This window comes from Meles meles, chromosome 18 (assembly GCF_922984935.1).
Source record: "Meles meles chromosome 18, mMelMel3.1 paternal haplotype, whole genome shotgun sequence".
Lineage (NCBI taxonomy): Eukaryota > Metazoa > Chordata > Mammalia > Carnivora > Mustelidae > Meles > Meles meles.
Window position 1 is genome coordinate 13,673,123 of NC_060083.1, and position 19,799 is coordinate 13,692,921.

Here is a 19,799-nt window from a genome sequence, read left to right on the forward strand (position 1 = left end):
TTTTACTATTAGGTGACGGGGTGTGGACCTATTCTTGTTGACTTTGAGGGGGGTTCTCTGCATCTCCTGGATTTTGATGCTTGTTCCCTTTGCCATATTAGGGAAATTCTCTCCAATGATTCTCTCCAATAGACCTTCTGCTCCCCTCTCTGTTTCTTCTTCTTCTGGAATCCCAATTATTCTAATGTTGTTTCGTCTTATGGTGTCACTTATCTCTCGAATTCTCCCCTCATGGTCCAGTAGCTGTTTGTCCCTCTTTTGCTCGGCTTCCTTATTCTCTGTCATTTGGTCTTCTATATCACTAATTCTTTCTTCTGCCTCATTGATCCTAGCAGTGAGAGCCTCCATTTTTGATTGCACCTCATTAATAGCTTTTTTGATTTCAACTTCGTTAGATTTTCGTTCTTTAATTTCTCCAGAAAGGACTTTAATATCTCCAGAGAGGGTTTCTCTAATATCTTCCATGCCTTTTTCGAGCCCGGCTAGAATGTTCAGAATTGTCATTCTGAACTCTTGATCTGACATATTACCCATGTCTGTGTTGATTAGGTCCCTAGCCTTCGGTACTTTCTCTTGTTCTTTTTTTTGTGGTGATTTTTTCCGCCTTGTCATTTTGTCCAGATAAGAGGATATGAAGGAGCAAATAAACTACTAAAAGGGTGGCAAAGACCCCGGGAAAAATGCGCTGTAACCAAATCAGAAGAGACCCCAAATTGTGGGGGGGAGAAAGGGGATAAAAACAGGTTCTGAAAAAAAAAGAAAAAAAAAAAAAAAAGAAAGAAAAAAATTTAAAAAATAAAACAAATAAAAAAATATAAAAAAGAAAGAAAAAATATATATATTTAGATGAACTAGTCAAAAAATGTTAAAAAAGAAAAGGGTAAAAGTTTTAAAAAATTTAGCAGAAGAAGAAAAAAGAAAAAAGAAAAACAAATTGAAAAAAGAAAAACAAATTGAAGTAGCCGCAAGACTAAAGAATCATGGGGAGAAAGCCATGAGTTCCGTGCTTTGCTTTCTCCTCCTCTGGAATTGCTCTGCTGTCTTAGGAATTGAATCTGCTTTCTCCTTGATAGATGAACTTCGTCCTGGCTGGATATTTTGTTGATCTTCTGGGGGAGGGGCCTGTTGTAGTGACTCTCAAGTGTCTTTGCCCGAGGCGGGATTGCACCGCCCGTACCGGCGGCCGGACTAAGTAATCGGCTCGGGTTCGCTTTGGGGAGCTTCTGTTCCCTGAACGCTTTCCGTAGAGTTCCGGAGGACGGGAATGAAAATGGCGGCCTCCCAGTCTCCGGCCCGGAGGAGCCGAGAGCCTGGGGCCCCACTCCTCAGTGCGCCCCCAGAGGACAGCACCCAATCACTCCCGTATCCCCAGCCTCTAGCCGCGCTCCGAGCTCACCCAGCCCGCGACCAGTTCAAGGTAACCCCGAGCTGAGATTTCAGTCCTCGGCTCTGTCTCTGCAGCCGGCTTCTCCGTTCTAATACCTGCGAGCTCTCCGACACTCCGACACCCCTGATCCTTCTGTGACCCTGCGGGGCCTGGGACCACACTGGCCCCGCGTGGGCTTCACCCCGGTTTAGCCCCTGGAGCAATGTCCCTCAGTGGAACAGACTTTTAAAAGTCCTGATTTTGTGCTCCGTTCCTCCGCCGCTTGCCGGGAGCCGGCCCCTCCCCCCGCGGTCTATCTTCCCGTCGTTTTAGATTCACTTCTCCGCCAGTCCTACCTTTCAGAAAGTGGTTGATTTTCTGTTTCTAGAGTTGCTGTTCTTTTTCTCTTCGCTCTCCCGTTGGATTTGTAGGTGTTTGCAATGTTTAGATAAGCTATCGAGCTGATCTCCTGCTACCTGATGTAGTCTCAGGCTGCTACTTCTCCGCCATCTTGACTCCTCCCTCATCTTTTTTTTTTTTTAAGATTTTATTTATTTATTTGACAGAGAGAGAGATCACCAGTGGGCAGAACAGAAGGCAGACGCAGAGGGGGAAGCACGCTTCCTGCTGAGCAGAGAGGCCAATGCAGGGCTTGATCCCAGGACCCTGAGATCAGAACCTGAGCCGAAGGCAGGGGCTTAACCCACTGAGCCACCCAGGCGCCCCAACTTGCACCTCTTTCAAGGAGCTTAACGGTCCCACACACAGAACGCCCATGATTCCAGGAGAGAAGTCACACTTGTGATCTGTTTTCAACACTAACTTCTGAGGTGCCCTGTGTCTGATAAGCCAGGTCCAGGCTCTATCCATTCTCAGAAAATCAAAGCCTCGTGACGTTGTTCTCGGTCACCCCGGACCCCTTGGAAAACTTCCACTTGCTGAACCAAGGACGACTCTGGGATGGTGTTCAGCCCCTCGGGAAGGGCAGCGTGGAGCTGCCCTCAGAACCCTCAGGCCTCCACCAATGCCCACCCTCGAGACCCATGTCTTTGTGGCTCTTAGGAAGACACAGGAAAGGCGCCGCTTCCCACCCGTAGAACTTCCCTCCAGTCTGGCCCGCAAGGGCCACCTCCTGTGGGTAGGAAGCTGACTCACAGGTACTGTCGTCGTAGGGCCTCGATGTCAGAGTTGATGCTGCTGATCTGGGACCTCTGGCTCTTCTCCAACTCGCGCTCCATCTCCTCCCGGTGGGCATTCTTCATGGCTTCAATGGCTGTAGGCAAGGACATGGCCATCAGCACAAGAGGCTCGAGGCGGGGCGGAGGGGTGGGAAGGCAAGATGGGCAGGAGAGCATGTCTGCCCATTGTTAATGCGAAGTCCACGAGTGGTCAGGCTGGCCTCTCCCAAACCGAATTTCACCAGACACCAGCCAAGGAATTCCTGGGGAACTCCCACCACAAAAGAGATGCAGGTACTTTTTTTTTTTTAAATGTTAGAAGCAAGCCAAACTGATGAAATAAATGTCAACGTTAAAATCACGCACAAGTTTATAAAACAAGCAAGCTTTCAGGCTGGTAGGTTTTGTTCTTCACCCCAAAATGCCAGCACCATAAAACACCATCACAGAACGGGAGGGTAACACACAACCAAAGGCACCAGGCTTGCTTGGGGCAGAGCGCGTCGGCTCAGCGGCCAAGTCTGTCACCAGGCAGAAGCGGCAGCAACGCTGTGTTGACGTCCTCGGCACCGCAGGCGGAGGTGGTCTTATGTGGTCCGAGGGCAATGGCACCTACAGGACTAGTGCGGCTGGGGACGGCCCTTCAGGGGTAGCTGGGGGTGCCGGGCCCGGGCTTGCAAGCTCTCAGAGGGCTCCTAAAAGCAGCCTCTCCCTTGGAAGGAACCGTCACAGGCTAGTGTTGGATAACCAAGCTGCAACCTCAGCCAAGAGGCAGCGCCAAGGTGACTCGCAGCCCAACTGTGCGGTCAGCTCGGGAAGCCTGCCATCGCCCAGACTGACTCCCACCTGAGATAGTGGCCGCCGTCTCCTCGGCTAGGAGGCGATCCTTCTCCTCTCGAAGCTTCTCCAGCTCCCGCTGGTGCTGCCTCTGCAGGTCCTCAATCTTCTTCTGGTGCGTTTCTTCCATGGCTGCAAACCCTCGCTCGCACGTGGCCTGTAAGATGCAAAAGGGACTCCATGGATTTTTTTCTTTACTCCTGCGATGGGTGTTCTGTTTATCACGAAGCCAGCAGCCCGGCCCCTCGAAGCTCCCTGGTCAGACAGCTCCCTCCCTGACACTGAGCACGGAGCCAGCGAGGCTATCCGATGGCCGTCTGCAGACGCTCACTGACGCTACTGGGCATTTTAATGCTACTGGAGCATTTGGGAAAGACAGTTTACACCTTATTGGGGTGACTGTTCTGAATCCATGGAAAGTCCGAACTGTGGGTGGGAAGCGGCTGCACTGGAATTTAAAATAGCCGATCCCGGGCCTTTACAGAATTACGGCTAGGCGGGACTAACCAGAGGGAGCGAGAAGAGAGTAAACATACAGAGGCTGGTTGGGTCTGGTTTGAGTTATACAGCAAGAAGCTTTCAGCACCAAATCGGGCATTTCATAAATGCATCTTTCTTGACTCTCAGAGGGAGCCAACACCATCCTGTGAATGATAGATATCCCGGTGGTCAGGCCCTGCCACTAACCAGCTGGCCACCTTCACCTGGCATCCACTGAGGGAATCAGATTAGGCTACATGATCTCTTCTCTTCCAGCCTGAACCTTCCTTCTTCCTTTTTCAAGGAATACAAACAAGGGCGCTAATTAACTAACTGAAAAGAGATACACAGCAGAACCGCTCTCCACACTCATCCGTGCCGTGTTACAATGCAGGCTGGATTATTACCTACACATTGGTTTAGGGGAGATGGTTCCAACCAACCCACAGGTTGACTGAGAAACCCAGGCATGGCTTAGCAGAGTTCTCTGACCAAAGGGGCAGGGGACTGTGTCATAGCGGTGAAGGCGTACGTGTAGCTGTTCTGTGCACAGAGGCACAATTGTATATAAATCCCTTGCCACATCTCTTCCAAAGTAGGGATCAGGCCTTTCAGTGATTTTTGAAAAACCAGAAGAGTATGGAGAATGGCCAGGTTACATTCCAAATGCAAAGTGGGGTGGGGAGCTCCTCCCTCCCGACCTATGCTACTTGCTCAGTCTTCTTGCACCTGGATTCAAGAAAGGGTAAGAAATCAAATCACCACACGTGGGTGTCCTGAGCCCCCACGGTAACTGATGGGCCTGTCTGAGATACCCCATTCAAGGTTTTCGAACAGTCTGGCCTTCACTCAAACAGACTGGCTGCGACTGGGCCAATGGTCTTAACTGTTGTCCACCGCTAACCAGGCATTCCTTCTCCTGGGCAGCTCCCACCTGGAAGCCGCCGGCCTCCTCTCACTGCCGCACAGGACAGCTGGAGGAGTCCTGGGGCTGTGGCTCCTAGCCCTCGGCCCGTCCGAGCCCCTCATCTTCCCTCTTGCATGCTTTTGTTCATAGGTGGCACATAGCTAGTCGGTCTTTCAGGCCGGACACTCACAGGCACACGACAGTGGCGGCACAGAGCGCAGCAGCAGCGCAGCCTCCAGAGACAGGCGATCAGAAGCCCCCAACCCAGTTTCTTGCTAACTAATCACACCAGGCCACCAGTGTGGGCCTTATCTCTGCCCCGCTGACTGACACGGGGGCGGAGACTGCCTCACCACCCAGGGGCTCTGTGGAGCATAGATGAAGCCGTTCACTGGAGGGCAGGGAGCCCAAGGTGTGTCTGTGCCCGGGTCCCTGGCCACACAGACCTGTGCGGTGTCACAGGAAGCAGTGGGATGCTCTGTTGGGAGGGCACTGGGGGCCGGTGTGTGTGTGAGTTCCTTTTCAAGGTGGGCCTGGCCCATCTGAGTGCTGCGGTCACGTGCACAGGCCACCGTCGGGGCACCATTCGTGCAGTTCTGGAAAACAGCTCTTGAAGCTGTCTCACAATTCCTAACATTTTCAAAAGGTTCTGACTTGGGAAAAGAACAGTGGGAATGGGCTCTTGGCCGTCCGAGAGCTTGCTGATGACCACATGTGCTCGGCTCTGGCCAGTGGGCCGCGTCATCGCCCAGAGGTAAAGACACCGCTGCTGACTCCCAGCATGTCCGCCCTCTGCTTTCAGAGCGACAGAAAACAGCAGCGTGGGCGTCCTGCTGGAGAGCAGCATTAGCGCCACGTCTGGCAGGAGTAGCCGAGCAGCTGCCCAAACCCTGGGGCCTGCTCTGTGCAAGGGCAGACTGAGGCACCACTGGAGCAGGGCCTGACTGGGGATGGAGAGCTTTCGAGGGCCTGGCCATTTACTGTGCCGCAGCAAGGGACGGTGCTGAGTTCAAGAGGCGAATGTCGAGAAGCTGCGGGGAAGTTCTGGGCAGCCAGGCAGCATGCACACAGGCAGGCCTCTCTAGCTCTGAAGGGGCTGGACGAGAACCTGGACTGGCCCACACAGCCCATGACCCCCAGGAGCCTGGGTACATACTAGGGCCTGGGTATTCCACCTAATGAGGTGGAGTGTGAAATGGGGAAGGAGTGCAGGGGATAGTTACTGGGGACAGGGCATTTCTCACCGCCTCCAGGGAAGGAGTACCAGCGGCCGAGAGGCATGCTCAAGAGGAAAGCCCTTCCTCCACGGAGTGCCCATTAAATGCCAGTTCCCCACAGGAAGTTGGACAGGAGAGTAACCCTTGACACTGTCTTGCAAATACCCCCATCTTTTGGGAGCCCCAACTCTTCCCTTTTAGGGCAGTCAGGAGATAGCTCTCTAAGGGAGCCTCTGGCCTGTCTCTCCTGGGTTCTTCCCAGGTCTGCATCTATACTGGGCTGGAGTGAGTTCTGTGGGGGTAGAAGAGAGGGCGAGGCTGGGACAGAACAGCAAAGGCTTCCTCTGCTGAAGGCACTGGGAGGGACCAGGCAGAGGGGTGATGGGGGGTGACCATGCTCCCTCTCTCACGGTGCTCCTGTTCTCCTTCCAGCAGTCGTCCTTGGGGGTGGGGTAGCTGTTGAACAGGAGGCTAGACCTTGCCTGGACCCTGCTCTGAGACCACACCACGCCAGCGAGGAGTCAGGGGAGGGACAGTATCAACCTGACTCTGCTTGCACAGTAACTTAGAGCCGAGAACCGTGTCTCGGCTCTACCCGAGAGCCCTGTCTGCCAGACCCTGCCACCCCCCTACAGCAGAGCAATGCTTGCCCCTCCACTGCCTTGAAAATCAAATGATGCTGCAGAACCTTAAGGTTCTCAAAGTCCTTCTGGTACTTCTCCCTTAGTGTGGCCGCATCGCCCTCTAGGTCCTTGTGCTCCAGCTCCTCCCGCATGATGTCCATCTGGGCCTCCAGCTCCTGGATGCGCTCCTTCAGCCCCGTCATGGAGTCGGCCTCTCCCTTGGTGGCCTGCGGGGCCCCCTGGGGCTGGCTGGCGGGCCAGCTGGAGGAGGAGCACTGGTGGGGGCTGCTCGGGGGCTCGGGGGCCGGCGGGGCTTCGGGCAGCTGGTGCTGGTAGTGGCGCAGGGCCTCCTGCAGGCCCCGCAAGCTTTGTGCGTAGTGATCCTGCAAGGTCCGCAGCTCCTCCTCGTGGATGGTCTGCAGCTCTTTGATCTTGAGCTGGAACTTGTCCTCCAGGCTCTGCATCTGCTCCACGTGGTGCCGCTCCATGTCCTGCCGGTCTCTGACCGAGGCATTCAGCTGGCTCAGGACCCTGCTGTGCTCGGCCTGCAGCGTGTCTCCGGCTCGGTTCAGCTGCTCCACCACACACCTGATCTCTTCCTCGTACCTCCCCTGCAGGGCGAACATGTTCTCACTGTGCTTGCTTTCCACTTCTTCCAGACGCCTCTGCTGATGGCCCAGCTGGGTGACTTTAGCCTTGAGCTCGGCATTTTCCCTCTCAACAATGGCAATCACTTCCAGGTACTCGCTCTTCTGCTTCCGGAGAAGGTCCTCGTACTCCTCCCTCAGGGCCCCAACTGCCTGCTCGTGCTCCCGACAGGAGGCCCCCGTGCCCTGCCAAGACTCCTTGTAGCACCGGAGCTCCTTTTCATACTCCAGCCGGATTTTGCAGGCTGCGTAACACACCTGCGCCTGAATAATTGCATCCTGAACTAATAATGAAGAATACTGACCGAGGCCTCCCAGGTAAGTGTTATAGGAGAGATTCTGGGACGCCTGGAGAAGCTTCTGACAATCTCTGACCGACTCCACAGGGGGAAGTGAGGTTAAAGCGGCAGATATCTCCCCCAAGAGGCTGGCTTTATCTTTGAGCTGCAGGGCGAGTTCTTCCTGAATAGCAACAAGGGCCCCAGAGCTCTGGTCAGACATGTAGAAGGGCTCCCGGGAGCTGGCAGCTTCCTGAGGAGTCAGTACTTCTCCTAATGGGCTCCGGTCCCAGGATGCCTGTATGCCTCCTCCAATGCCCGTGGGAAGCTTGAGGGCTTCCGAGACCTGCTGCATCACTCTCTCAAAGTCAGGGGTCCGGTAGGCTCCCAGGATGTCCCCTAGCACGCGCTTGTGCTGCTGCAGGGCCACCTGGGTGCCCTGGAGGGTCTCCTGGATGCTCTGTAACCGTCGGTGGAAGGACTCCCTCACCGACTGCAGCGCGAAGCTGAGCTCCGCCCTGACCCACGTGGCGTCGGCCAGGGCGGGGACCAGGGCTGGTGGGATGCTCTGCTGCCCGCCTCCCGTGGCGCCGGCGGGCTCTCCGCCCAGCGTTCCCAGGTGCTTACTCAGGGACTCGACCTGGCTCCAGAATTCACCATCCACCAGCACCTTCTTAGCCCAGGTGTCCGCTGGGGCCCCAGGGCAGAGAGCAGCACTTTCAGGTTCCACAGGCCACTTTCCCGACTGAGAAATCTCGTGGAGAACACGTGAGATATCCGATGTTGTGTTTTTTAAGGAGTCCGCTATTTGGTTTATCAGTGAGGCTTCCAGAGCTATCTGATGGGAAAGTAGCTTCAGCTGCTCCTGCTCGGTCAGTTCGGGACGGAGCAGTGGCTGCGAGAGCGCCTTCCCTAGCTCCACGAAATGAGCTTCCTCTGGCTGGGCCTGGGCCGCACTGTCCACAGGAGTTGGCCAGGGGCTCGGGCCCTGAATAGCGCTGACGAGCACGCCCTCCACGCTGGCCAGGGGGCCCACACCCACATCATGCGCATCCTCTGGGCTGGCCGCTGGCAGGGATCGCAGCTGTTCTCGGCAGTTTTCTAAGCAAGCCAAAGCCTGGCTGTTTTTCACCTGGAAGTCCCCGAGCTCCCCGACGTGACTGTCGACAAGCTGGGCCCTCAGCTGTCTCTCCTGCTCCAGCTGGGAGGCCAGCACTCCGACCTGCAGCAGGCTGGCGCGGAGCTGCTCACGGAGCCGCGCCTCGGTGCCGGCCCACTGCTGGTGCAGCGCAAGCAGGGCCTCCTGGCTCTGGCCCTGTTGGCTCTCCAGCTTCACTGTCACATCCTTGAGCTTCTCCTCCGTGATGTAGAGCTTGGTCTCCAGGGAGTGTATTATGGAGAGATACGTGTCGGAGTCGCTGGTCACAGGGAGAGAGCTGGGCGTGGCCTCTGACGACATGCTCTCCTCTGAGGGCGAGCGGTCCTGGCTGGTGTCAGAGGACGTGCTGCTGGTCCAGGTCTTCTCGGACCCATCGGGGTGCGTGTATTTTTGGCACTGAATCGTGGAGAACCGGATCCTTTGCCTTTTGACACCAGGAACTCCCTGGTCAGGTTTTGCTGTGCTCGGAGGATGTCCCTCCCTGTCCAGCACCTCCGATTTCAGAGAGCCCATGCTCTCTTCTCTCTGGGGGCTGCCGCTGCCTCGCTCCTCCCCTAGGGCCACCCCTGGGGCCTCATCCTCGAGCCTGGGATGTGGAAAGGCCAGGGGTGTACCGGCAGCTTGGAGCTGCGGGCCCGACAGCACGGTGCCGCCCTCTGCCTCTTCTGGGCAGCTCCGTGGCTCCTCCACGTCCTCTAAAGACTCCTTTACAAATCTCCTTAAAATTTCTTCCTTTGCCTGGAGCTTCATTTCTGTTTCCTCTAAGCTGCTCCCCAAGGCAACCATTTTAACCAAAGCCTCATTGAGGTCCTGATCTTTCTTTTCCAGAACCTTCTCGTGCATCTCCTTGATGGACTTTAGCTCTTCCTCCTTTTCCTTCAGCAGCGTGTGCATGCTCTGGAGCTGGCCGGCCACCCTCCTATAGGAGTGCTCCAGGCTCTGGTAGTCAGCCTCCCTTCCCCTCAGCTTCTCCTGAAGCTCGGCCACGTCCCCATCAGACAGGGCGAAACGATCCATCAGCTCTTGGAACCGCTGCCTGATCAGGTCCCGTTCATCTCTGAGGCTCTGGACGTGCTTGGTCAGCTTCTGGATGTTGGCCTCCTTCATCTCCAGCTGCTCCTCCAGCTGGTGGACCACCTCGCTGCCCTCGCACTTGGCGCTCAGCTTCTCCTTCTGGAGGACCTCCATCTGCTGCTCGTGGTCCTGGAGCTGGTCCTCATAGGCGCTGGCCTTGTCCTCCACCTCCTTCAGGTTCTGCAGCAGCACCTGCTTCTCCTTCTCACAGCTCTCCAGCAGTAGCTCGTAGTTCCTCTGCAGCTTCTCCTCCATCAGCCTCTGGGCCTGCTCACTGGCGCCGAGCTGCTGGCTAAGGTCAGCGATGCGCTCCTGCAGCCTCTGCACCTCCTTCTGCCGGTCCCTCTGTAGAGCCTGCTGCGTCTCCAGGTCCCGCAGCTCCTGGGTCTTCTCCAGCAGCAGGGCCTCGGCGCTCTTGAGCTTCTGCTCGCTGGCCTGCAGCTGCCCGCTCAGTGCGGCCTCGCTGTGCTGCCATTCCTCCAGCTGCTCCCGGACCTTGTCCTTCTCCAGCTTCAGGTCACCCTTGAGCTTGGCCAGCGCCTGCTCCTTGATGGCGAGCTCGGCGGCGGCATTGCTGAGCCTCGCCTGGAGGCTCCGGATCTCGGCCTCATGGTGCCGGATCGCGTCTTTGGCCTCCCCGTAGCTGCGTTTCAGGGACTGGATCTGCTGCGTGACCAGCTCCTGGCGCTGGCACTGGGCCTCCAGCTCGCTTTGCAGATCCTGGTTGACTCTATGGAGCCTCTGCCAGGCACCGGATGGGGAGGTGGCCACTTCAGTCTTAAAAAAACCGATTAAATACTGGTTAGTACCACTTGGGTCTCCCAGTTCTGAGTGTCACACCTCTGGCCAGGGGTCAACCACAGAAAAGCTTCTTGGTGGGTTTGCCTTTTATCCTTGGCATAATTTTTTTTTTTTCAATTAAAAAACAAATCCAACATATCATCTTAACTTGTTTTGGCAAGTAGCTGCTTTTAAGTAAACGAAACACATGGACAGTCACATCGAACAGCTCTAACCAAGCAGCTTCTAGGACAACGAAATCAAACAGAACTGAATAATGGAGCACACTGATGAGCAAAGGAAGACGGAAGGACAGGAGAACGCTGGGAAGGAGGACAGGGGGAAGAGCAGAGCTTCGGGATCTGTTTGTTTTGCAAAAACAAAAGGTCGAAGACTCTAGGCAACAAACCCTAACAAAGCCGGGACGCAGGGCGTGGGGGGGGGGGGGGTTGCAGGTGGCGGTGCCACTTCCTTCTAGGACGGGGAGAGAAGGAAGGGAGGCCACCGTCCGGGATGCCAGTGAGGTGACATCTGAAGCATCTCCTTTGGGAAGTGGAGCCCGTCCTCGACAGTGACAGGAAGAACTAATCTCTACCTGCAAGAAGACAAAATGAGGGGAAAACGGAAACCACGGAGTAAAACATGATAATCAACAAAACAAGCAAACCTTGGTGGAATTCAAAGGAAGAGAGTGAAGCATGCAAGAAACAAAACACAAAGGAAACAAAACTCCCCAAACTGAGAGGCATGCAGAAGAGACAGAACTAATTAATGCCGGGGCAAAACCAACATCAACGAGAGTGAGAAGAGCCCAGCCTAAGAATTTGGCCTGCCTGTGGCTCGCTCTAGGTCTGGTCTGCTGGCAAGGGAAGCCACAGATGTGACACTCAGTTATAGTAAAGTTACATACACTCCACGCTCCACATCCAAACCAAGCAAGTTCCTCCTCCCAGCACCGTTAGTGCACTGCCCACCCTGAATGGCTCTCCTCCTGACCCTGAACCCCAAAGGCCCCTTGCTCATTCTGAATGACTTGGGGATAAGCATTTTCAAAGCACAAAGGGAGGTTACAAGTCACCCGTTGTTAGACCTAGTGGGGAGGTTTGAAGACACCAGCTCTGCCCAGCTAAGGCTGCAGGGGATGGCCCTGGGGCCCTCTGCCTGGGGCTCTGCTGCAGGCTCATGCAATCATCCAGGTTAGACACAGAGACAGGTTCTTAGGTTAGCAATGTGCAAAATCTGCTGCTAGTATCTTTACCACCAGATGTGAAGTGAATTCATGCAGGTTTAAAATGATGCTCCCAAAACCTGGAAAATCTGCACAAAACGACCCAGGACATACATAGGAAAGGGGGATGCCCACCACCACCAGTCCCTGGTGCCCGAGAATTGGACCTGGGCATGGCCATTCCTTGGCTGAAGGGGCTGGGGAGAATCAGGGCACAAGGGGCACCCAGGGTCAAAGCCAGGGGAGAAAGAGGAGGCAGAGGGAACACGCAACAAAAAACGGCACAGAGACAGGAGGGAAGGTAAACTCTGCCTGGCAGAGGCTCATGTGCTGCCTGAGATGACTTGGCCCAAGGTGGCCAGGGTGTTGTGGTCTGGAAATGTCACTACAGACACTTATCAGAGAGACTGGGGGTCACTGAGAGCTGGAAAGGCCCTTGGGGTCAAGTTCTAAGTCTACACAGGCAAGGAGGCTGAGGTTGCAGGGGATGGCACCGGCTTCTACTGGTCGGTGGCAGGACCCTGACTGGAGTGCTGGTCCTCAGCCTTGGCTGGGAGCTCGAGTTCCCTATTCCCTCAACCCACTGTGCACTTCTGCAGCGCTGCTCCATCCACCACCTCTCCCCACCAGCATATCAGCACAACGGGGCACGAGTGTGTTGTTTTGTACCCCAGAACTCAGACAGGGCTGGAATCGTACTGCCTAGAGGCCAGGGCAGCGCCCACTGCTTGCTAGCTGGCATGTGGGCGTGGAATTCCCTGCCGGAGCATGGGTTTGAGTCTCAGCTCAGGACTCAGGCTGCTGCCCTTCTCATTAGACTCCATTAGGCTGAATTTGGCCGATGGCCAGGAGGCCACACTTTCCCCCGGTACCTCAGCCGAGGCAGAAAATAAGGGAGCCACTAGGCCAGCGCTAACGGCCCCAGATTGCCCTGTAGGTTTGGTACACACAAGGTCAAGGATGGGGAACTGGTTCTAAGTCTGCTGCCACCTTGGTGGTAAGGAGGCACTAGGCGGCTACTACTCAGGTTCTTCAGTGGGCACAATGGACCTAGTACGGCTGTTCGTGAAAGCACGTGGAAACGACACGCAGACGTGGGATATTAATAGTAAGTAGATACTGGGTACTCTGAGAGCCAAGAGGAAAGATGATCAGGATGATTTCATTAGGAAACAAAGAAAAACCCTTGGAAACAGAGGTTTCAGGCAGATTCTCCACAACGTCCTATGACGGTGTGGGCCGTGGCGCTGTGGCAGAGCCCGGCGGGGGCGGCCCTGGGGACAGGCTGGCCCTGCTCAGCCAGGTTTTGCACATTCCTAGCCTGCCTGGGCCCTCATGCTGAAGCCCAAACGAACAAGGGCCGCAGCAGCCCCTCAGCCCTACCTGCAGCACATAGCCCTCCCGGGCGCTCTGCTCCCGGCCCAGAGCCACCCTCAGCTGGTCCTGCAGGAGCCGGTTCTGCTCCAGAAGGTCCGAGGCCTCCTTCTGGCTCTGCTCCAACTGTTGGGAAAGAGACATGCGGTTTTGAGCACAGTGATGGCAAGGACTAGAGGCAGCAACTCAGCATGGGCTGGCAGTGGCGTTTCTGGCTCTCTTCAGGCTGGAGCACACAGGACACCTGGGCTGGCCTTCTCTGTGGCCACATTTCAGGGCACGTGCTGATCTGGTCTTTATCGGCGGCATCTGGAACTGAGGGTTCCAGCTCAAGCCGTATATGACAGCACCAAACCTGTTACCAGGGGCACCCACGAATTCCCACGTGCCCGTAAGGATGTGGGGAGCAGACCCCACCAGGAGATGGAGGCTTTGTGCCTGTGTCAGAAGAAGACCACCCCGCTGGGTCCTGCGGTTTTCTCAGTGTGGTCAAACAGGCCGGAGCTGCCCCTGGGAGCCCTCACTCCAGGCCCTGCCAAGGCTTCCGCTCAAACGGCTGCTGTTGACCCCTCTGACGTGACAGATTCCATGCCAGCTGTTTGCGAGAAGGGTTCCATGAGATGTGTGAAGGGAGCAAGCTACCTCCCACTCTTCCTGCTTTCAGTGGCTCTGAATTGAGACATCCGTCCATCCACCTCTTCCCTGAACCCTCCCTCAGGTGCCTACTGGATGTTGGCTTGCGGAGGTGGGGGGGGGGGGGGCGGTGGAGGCGCAGAGCGCAGCTGGGCACTGCTGTGGGCGGCACCGAGATGCCTGGCTCCCAGACTCTGCTGTCTGTGACAGCTTCACGGTCCAGTGTGTGACCTGCACGCCAGCAGGCCCGCTTTGACAGTTTAGAGCAATAGGAGTGTGAAGTTCTGTTGCACCTTGCCTTTACCATGTCTAGAAATGGGAAAAAATTAGAGCGCTGGTGTTAATGATCCATATTAGCTTCATAAATTTAACAGGAAAAGGACAAGCGAGGGCAGGGCCACGTGGCCCCTCTTCGCTTTCATTAGCTCCTTCTGTAAAAGAACACATTTGAAACATACTGCTGAGTGTTCCTAAGAGGCCAGTACAATGCTGAACCTCCTTGTCCAGGAAATTCACTGTTCAGATTTACAAATCCACTACGTTTCCCAGATCTGATCTCTGTATACGCTACATCCCAGGGCCTGCTCTGGTGCCCAATGAACTAGTCAAGTTGGTGCCATGATGGCATTTGTCTGCCCAGCCTGCCAGGCTCATACCCCCTTCTCCCTCACGGCCTCTGTTTCACATTTTGAATATTCCTTAACATCCAGAATCCAGCCTCTGCCTCCTGCTGCGTGACCAGCACCCCGCTCCCCAGATCCCATCAATGGTTACTGGGCTGCTGCGAAAGCCTCGGGGCTGGTCTCTGCCTCCAAGCTTTGGCCCCTCTGATCCAGGGCCACCCACTGCATACAGAAACCTAACTCTGCTCATGCCCCTCTCCTGCCTCAAATCTCTAGTTCGTGCCTGTAACAGGGTAGGACAAAGTCTGCTCCTGGGTCCTGCATCCCATCGGCCTAGTCTCTGGCCATTCCCGGCTCTATATGGCAGTATCCCCGCACAGCAAACACCTTTTCCTTCTGGAGAAGCGTGGCGCCCCCTCCCTGCCACCCTCCATGACATGGCACCCTCCTGTACCTCGTGCCTGCACTGTACTCTAAGGACCTGTCTGTCCATGTGTCTGTCTCTCTGAGCAGTCTAGACCACATGTCCCTCAGTATTATGTGGCTGAATAGCTCAGGCCACCACCAGGTACAGCAGGTGCTGGGAAAGGCTGCTACACAGAACCCCACCACCTGTCTGTCCATTACCTCCTTCTCCAGCAGAGAGGTCAGCTCGTGAGTGGAAAGCCGGTCACTTCCGTCCTCTGAGGAGGACAGGTGCAGGGGGGCAATGGGCACCTGCTTTTCTTCCCGCAGAGGAGTGGTCTCCACCTGATGCCACCGCTGTTCAATCTCCACGTGGACGTTCTGTGTCTTGAGGTCAGCGGTCACAGGCAGCCCCGGGCTGCGGTCAACCTCCATCCGCAGAGCTGTGTCATCTGCGGCCGGCCCGTCTGTAGCATCGAGCATCCCGAAGCGCTTACGGCGCTCTTCCCGCCGCCGCGCTCGCTCCCGCTCCAGCTCGCCGGCCTCCGCCTCGGGGTGGGCATCAGAAGCCCCAGTGGCGCTGGCCCTCTCCTGAGCCAGGGCCTGCTGGATGGGGCGGAACTCGGCCCAGTCAAAGGTCTTAGAGCGGCCCTCCCGCCTCCGCTCCCTAGCCCGGCTCCTCTTCTGGTCAGGGTCTGGCTCTCCACGCTCCCCCTCAGGCTTCTCACTCGGCCTCAGGCAGGTCTCAAAGGAGGAGCTGCTCCGGTTCTTTTCCTCTGGCAGTGAGCTGGGGGCGAGGGGCAGAGAGCCTGTCAGGTGCAGCTCCTGGTGACAGCCACGTGCCTGGGGGGGTGCCTAGCTCCACCACTTCCTCCTTCTATGCTGCTACGGCTCCCACAGGAGAGGGGAGGAAAGGACACTTTGCCTTTACCTGTGTCCCTTCCACAGGGGGAACCTAAACCGGTTCTGAGTGGGGACAAGAAAGGAAGAGCCACCATAGATGGCTCAGAGTTTCCAGTCTCAGACCTCAGAGGAAACCTGGACCGAGGAGGTGCTGTCGCCATGTGTCAGAGTGGAGGCTCCATCAGGCTGCACCAGGCATGGCCACCATTTAAATGAGGTCATGTGGAGGCCACGCCTGTGGTGTGTGTGCTCCAGGCAGTGCTGACAGAATGAGTGAGACCAACCACTTCTCCCCAAAGGCTCAAGGGTTCTTTAACAAGTGGTAAATAAACCAGTCAGGTCTGCATTTTTAAAAAAACAGTCTGGTGGCTGGTGGGACAGATCACAGCACGAAAGGCCAGAGCCCACTGTGCCATGGTGAGAGAGATGGCCCAGGTGGCACCTACGTGCCCGCACCACACAGGTGAGTAGGGAGCGGATTCAAGGGCACCCCTCCTTGCCCAGTAGGAAGTCCATGCCTTTGTCCAATTTGCCCCAAAGCAAAGATTCCTACAGAGGATGCCCCTAAGCAGGGGTGAGACAGGAACATCAGTTGTGGTTTGAGGTCCCTGGGAGCAGAGTGGCCTCTGGCCCTGGCCAAGGCAGCAGAACAGAGTTGGAAGCCACCCAGGGTCTTGAGGGCCAGCAAGAGTGGTGCCGGGGGCACCTGTGTTTAATTTTTTTTTTTTTTTTTTAAATAGGCTCCATGCCTAGCGTGGAGCCTGACACGCGTTTGAACTCACAACCCTGAGATTAAAACCTGAGTTGAAATCAAGTGCCAGACGCCTAACTGGCTGAACCACCCAGGAGCTCTAGGGAGTGCCAGTTTTCAAATGGGAATCAAAGAGAAGGGAGCCTGGGAAAGAGGCACCCAAGGGAAAAAAACATGGTCATCATCACGCTTTGGGTCATTTGTCTCAGTGCTTTAGGGCAGTAGGACCTGCAAGGTGCCAATTTAAGACCACCTGTGCATTTGAATAAAAGTTCTCCAGGAGAGTTCTTCCAACACCACCCAACTGAGAGCTGACCCAGGCTCCCAACTGAGTGGGGCGTTAGGGCCACCTGGAGAGCTGGCAGCAGCAGCCATGGCTCCATGGGAGAAAACCCCTCCAGCCCCAGGCAGGAAGGCCCTGCAACCCCACCACCGAAGCAGGGGGATTATGGGGCATCACTCACACCCGAACCTCTGACCTTTGTATTTGCTTCCAATTACCTCCTCGGGACTTGGCCCCGTAAGCACTGAAAAAAGTCCAAATTTTCCTCAAACTATGAAAGCCCACAGAAAACCAGCGGAAAAGCTAAAGACAAACTAGGGGAGGGTGAGGACCCCCTAAGTGTGACATATACCAATTCTGAAGTAAATTCCAGTCAGGAAGGCAAGCACTAAGTCTACCTTCCCACACAAACGAAAGACCTGGTCCCTGTGGGCCTGTGGTCCCTGCATGGACCCAGCGTCTGAGTGTGGCAGGGAACCATGAATGCCAGCCTGGGACCTATGTGCACGTGCACATGAGCCAGTGTGTCCTCCTCACCTGTTCTGAGGCCAGTGCCATGTGCCGGCCCGGCAATGTCCCAAGCTGACTTCCTCAGCTGGGCCCCTCAATCTGCACAGGGCCAGGCCCTTGTGGAGCAGCCTGGGCTGGCTGGGACACGGCAAGCTCTCATAACAGGACACTTGAGAACTTGTCCCAGCCACCGACACTTTGACTTACTGACAGGAACAACCAACCAAATATTCTGTTCACTTAACAAATGAGGGAATGAACAAACAATGCCAATAGGGAGAGGAGATTCTGTTCCTGCCTTCTTGCTCAAAGAGCTGCAGCGTCACTAGGAAATAGGCAAGCCCTTGACAAAGATTTGGCATGGCCACAGCTGCCCCAGGCCACTGAGGGGCACACAGTGGGCCCTGGGACGCCACCCCATGTGTGACCAACAACACAAGAAAGACACTTGAAGGGGCGCCTGGGTGGCTCAGTGGTTTAAGCCGCTGCCTTCGGCTCAGGTCATGATCTCGGGGTCCTGGGATCGAGTCCCACATCAGGCTCTCTGCTCGGCAGGGAGCCTGCTTCCCTCTCACTCTCTCTGCCTGCCTCTCTGCCTACTTGTGATCTCTCTCTGTCAAATAAATAAATAAAATCTTTAAAAAAAAAGAAAGACACTTGAAGAATCACGCAAAGTACATGACCTGAAAAGCTTAAAGGGGACGTTCTCAGAAGAGGCAAAGGCTCTGAAGCCTTCAGCTGAGAATGACAGAGTTCTGGGCATTGTGGAACCAGCCCCACCCACTGGAATCTTCTCTTTCTCTTAAACTAGAAACAGCAGGTTTCTAACTTCAGGGCAGGAGGAGGAAGGCATGTGGCACGTCATGAGGTGTGCGAGCCACAGAGACTCAGCAGGAGGGAAGAACAAGAGGTCCAACCAGTTCTAGCACTGAGTCTCAAAGTTTTTCCTGGTTGTACAGAAATCCAAAAGATGGGAGGTGTGGAGCAAAAAGACCAAGAAAAAGGAACATTCTGGTGGTCTGTGAAGGCAGCCTCCAGGGCTGCCTTTGCCCCACCATCAGAGAGGCCCGGCGCCTGAGCTGGAGGGGCTTCTCCCACTAAGTTCAGTCCCAACAGGGGCACAAATGTTCCTTGCACAGACAGCTCCACTGGCCAGGTTTAAAGGAGGAAAAGGTCACCAAAAGGCAGGAAAACCAGGAAGCCAGAGGGAGACTGAGCCGGGCTAGCTGGCAGTGGGACGAAGGAGGAAGAAAGAAGGCTGTGCTGGGCCAGAAGAACCACAGACCCATGAAGGAGCGAGCTGGTGGCTGGCAGGGAAGGGGGCTCCCTCAGGCACCCGGCTGTCTTACCTCGTCACGTCTGGGGCAGAGGTCGGATGGACATGCTTCATGATGGTCTGGATCCAATTCCGCCGAATTCCAGATGTCATGGCAGAGAGAGTGAATTCGCCCTCCTTCGTCTACACAAAAGACAAGCTGTCATCAGGGACTGTCCCCTCCCTAACCCCAAAGGACGTCCTGTAGGGAGAACTGCAGCCAGGGAGGGGGCTATGGTAGGAGTACTGTGTGTGTCCCCCTCGAAGAAGGGCCGGAGAGCAAAGGAAAGAGCAAATGTGCTTCCGTGGCCGCCTCTGCCATCATCCCCAGTTTCCTGTGTGCCTGCAATGTCCCCGGCCCTGGGATGGCTTGCCCTGCTCTCTCAGGGGCTCACAGACTGGGGGAAGAAGTATGATCCAACAACGAAGCCAGTGTGTGGGGAACCATGGGAAGGGGCCCCCAGGCCAGGGAAAGCTCCATCCCAGGCCCAGTGCCACACAGCCATGCACACAAGGTGCGCAGGGTGATAGCCTGGAGAGTGGCAGGCACAGGACTCAGCGGGTGGTTCGGGCCTGACAGAAGCCGCATCTGTCAGGCTGAGAAGAGGCAGGGAGCCCTGCTGGGCCACTGCCTGGGCAGTCTTAGTTAGATTTAGCACAGAGTGCTAGTGACAGAAGAGGGAGGTTCTGAGGCAGCAAAGGAGGTGGTACGAAGTCCCTCACTGATAGGCCATGGGAGCAGAGGGGGTGCTTCTAGGACAATCCCTGGACCGCCAGCCCATGACCTGGGTGACCTGGTGGAACAGGAGTCAAGACGGAGGAGTACGCTGGTGGCGGCTGGGGGGGGAGGAGTTGCACTATGTGGGGCAGAAGGCGGACAGGAGGACAGGGGAGCCAGGCAGAAGGGCCAGTGAGGGGAGATGCCTCTGGGCTGCAACCCTTGCATCACTGAGCCACACTGCCAGGCACCTCCTAAGACAGGAGGGGCACGACATGCAAGTGGTGGCCTCCTGGAGGCCACCTCCCAGCTTCTGCACCTTGGGCTCCCATGTCACAGAAGACAGGGCGTGAATACTGTTCTCTAGGCTTTTCAGGCTACTGACCAATGAGCCTGTGAGACACGTCAACTGCTCAGCCTATGGTAAGAGGAAATCACCAAGGTGGTTTTGGGATGGACAAAGGCAGAGCCAAGGGCTAGAATACGAGAGACCACGTGCCAGCCCAGCAT

At 55.8% G+C, this 19,799-nt stretch overlaps 1 protein-coding gene across 7 annotated transcripts in view; it reads right to left on the minus strand.

The window, feature by feature from the left end:
* Positions 1-19,799, minus strand: part of LOC123929077 (myosin phosphatase Rho interacting protein) — a 154,217-nt gene that overhangs the window by 20,385 nt on the left and 114,033 nt on the right. For 5 of the 7 annotated variants that reach the window (XM_045984312.1, XM_045984311.1, XM_045984310.1 and 2 more), the window contains 6 exons: positions 18,606-18,715; positions 15,032-15,596; positions 13,158-13,274; positions 6,674-10,543; positions 3,391-3,538; positions 2,522-2,639 (listed from right to left, as the gene is read on the minus strand). In XM_045984312.1, coding sequence (XP_045840268.1) covers positions 2,522-2,639; positions 3,391-3,538; positions 6,674-10,543; positions 13,158-13,274; positions 15,032-15,596; positions 18,606-18,715 — 4,928 coding nt within the window. The remainder of the gene's footprint in view (positions 1-2,521; positions 2,640-3,390; positions 3,539-6,673; positions 10,544-13,157; positions 13,275-15,031; positions 15,597-18,605; positions 18,716-19,799) is intronic. The other 2 variants (XM_045984314.1, XM_045984315.1) reach the window with 1 other exon arrangement.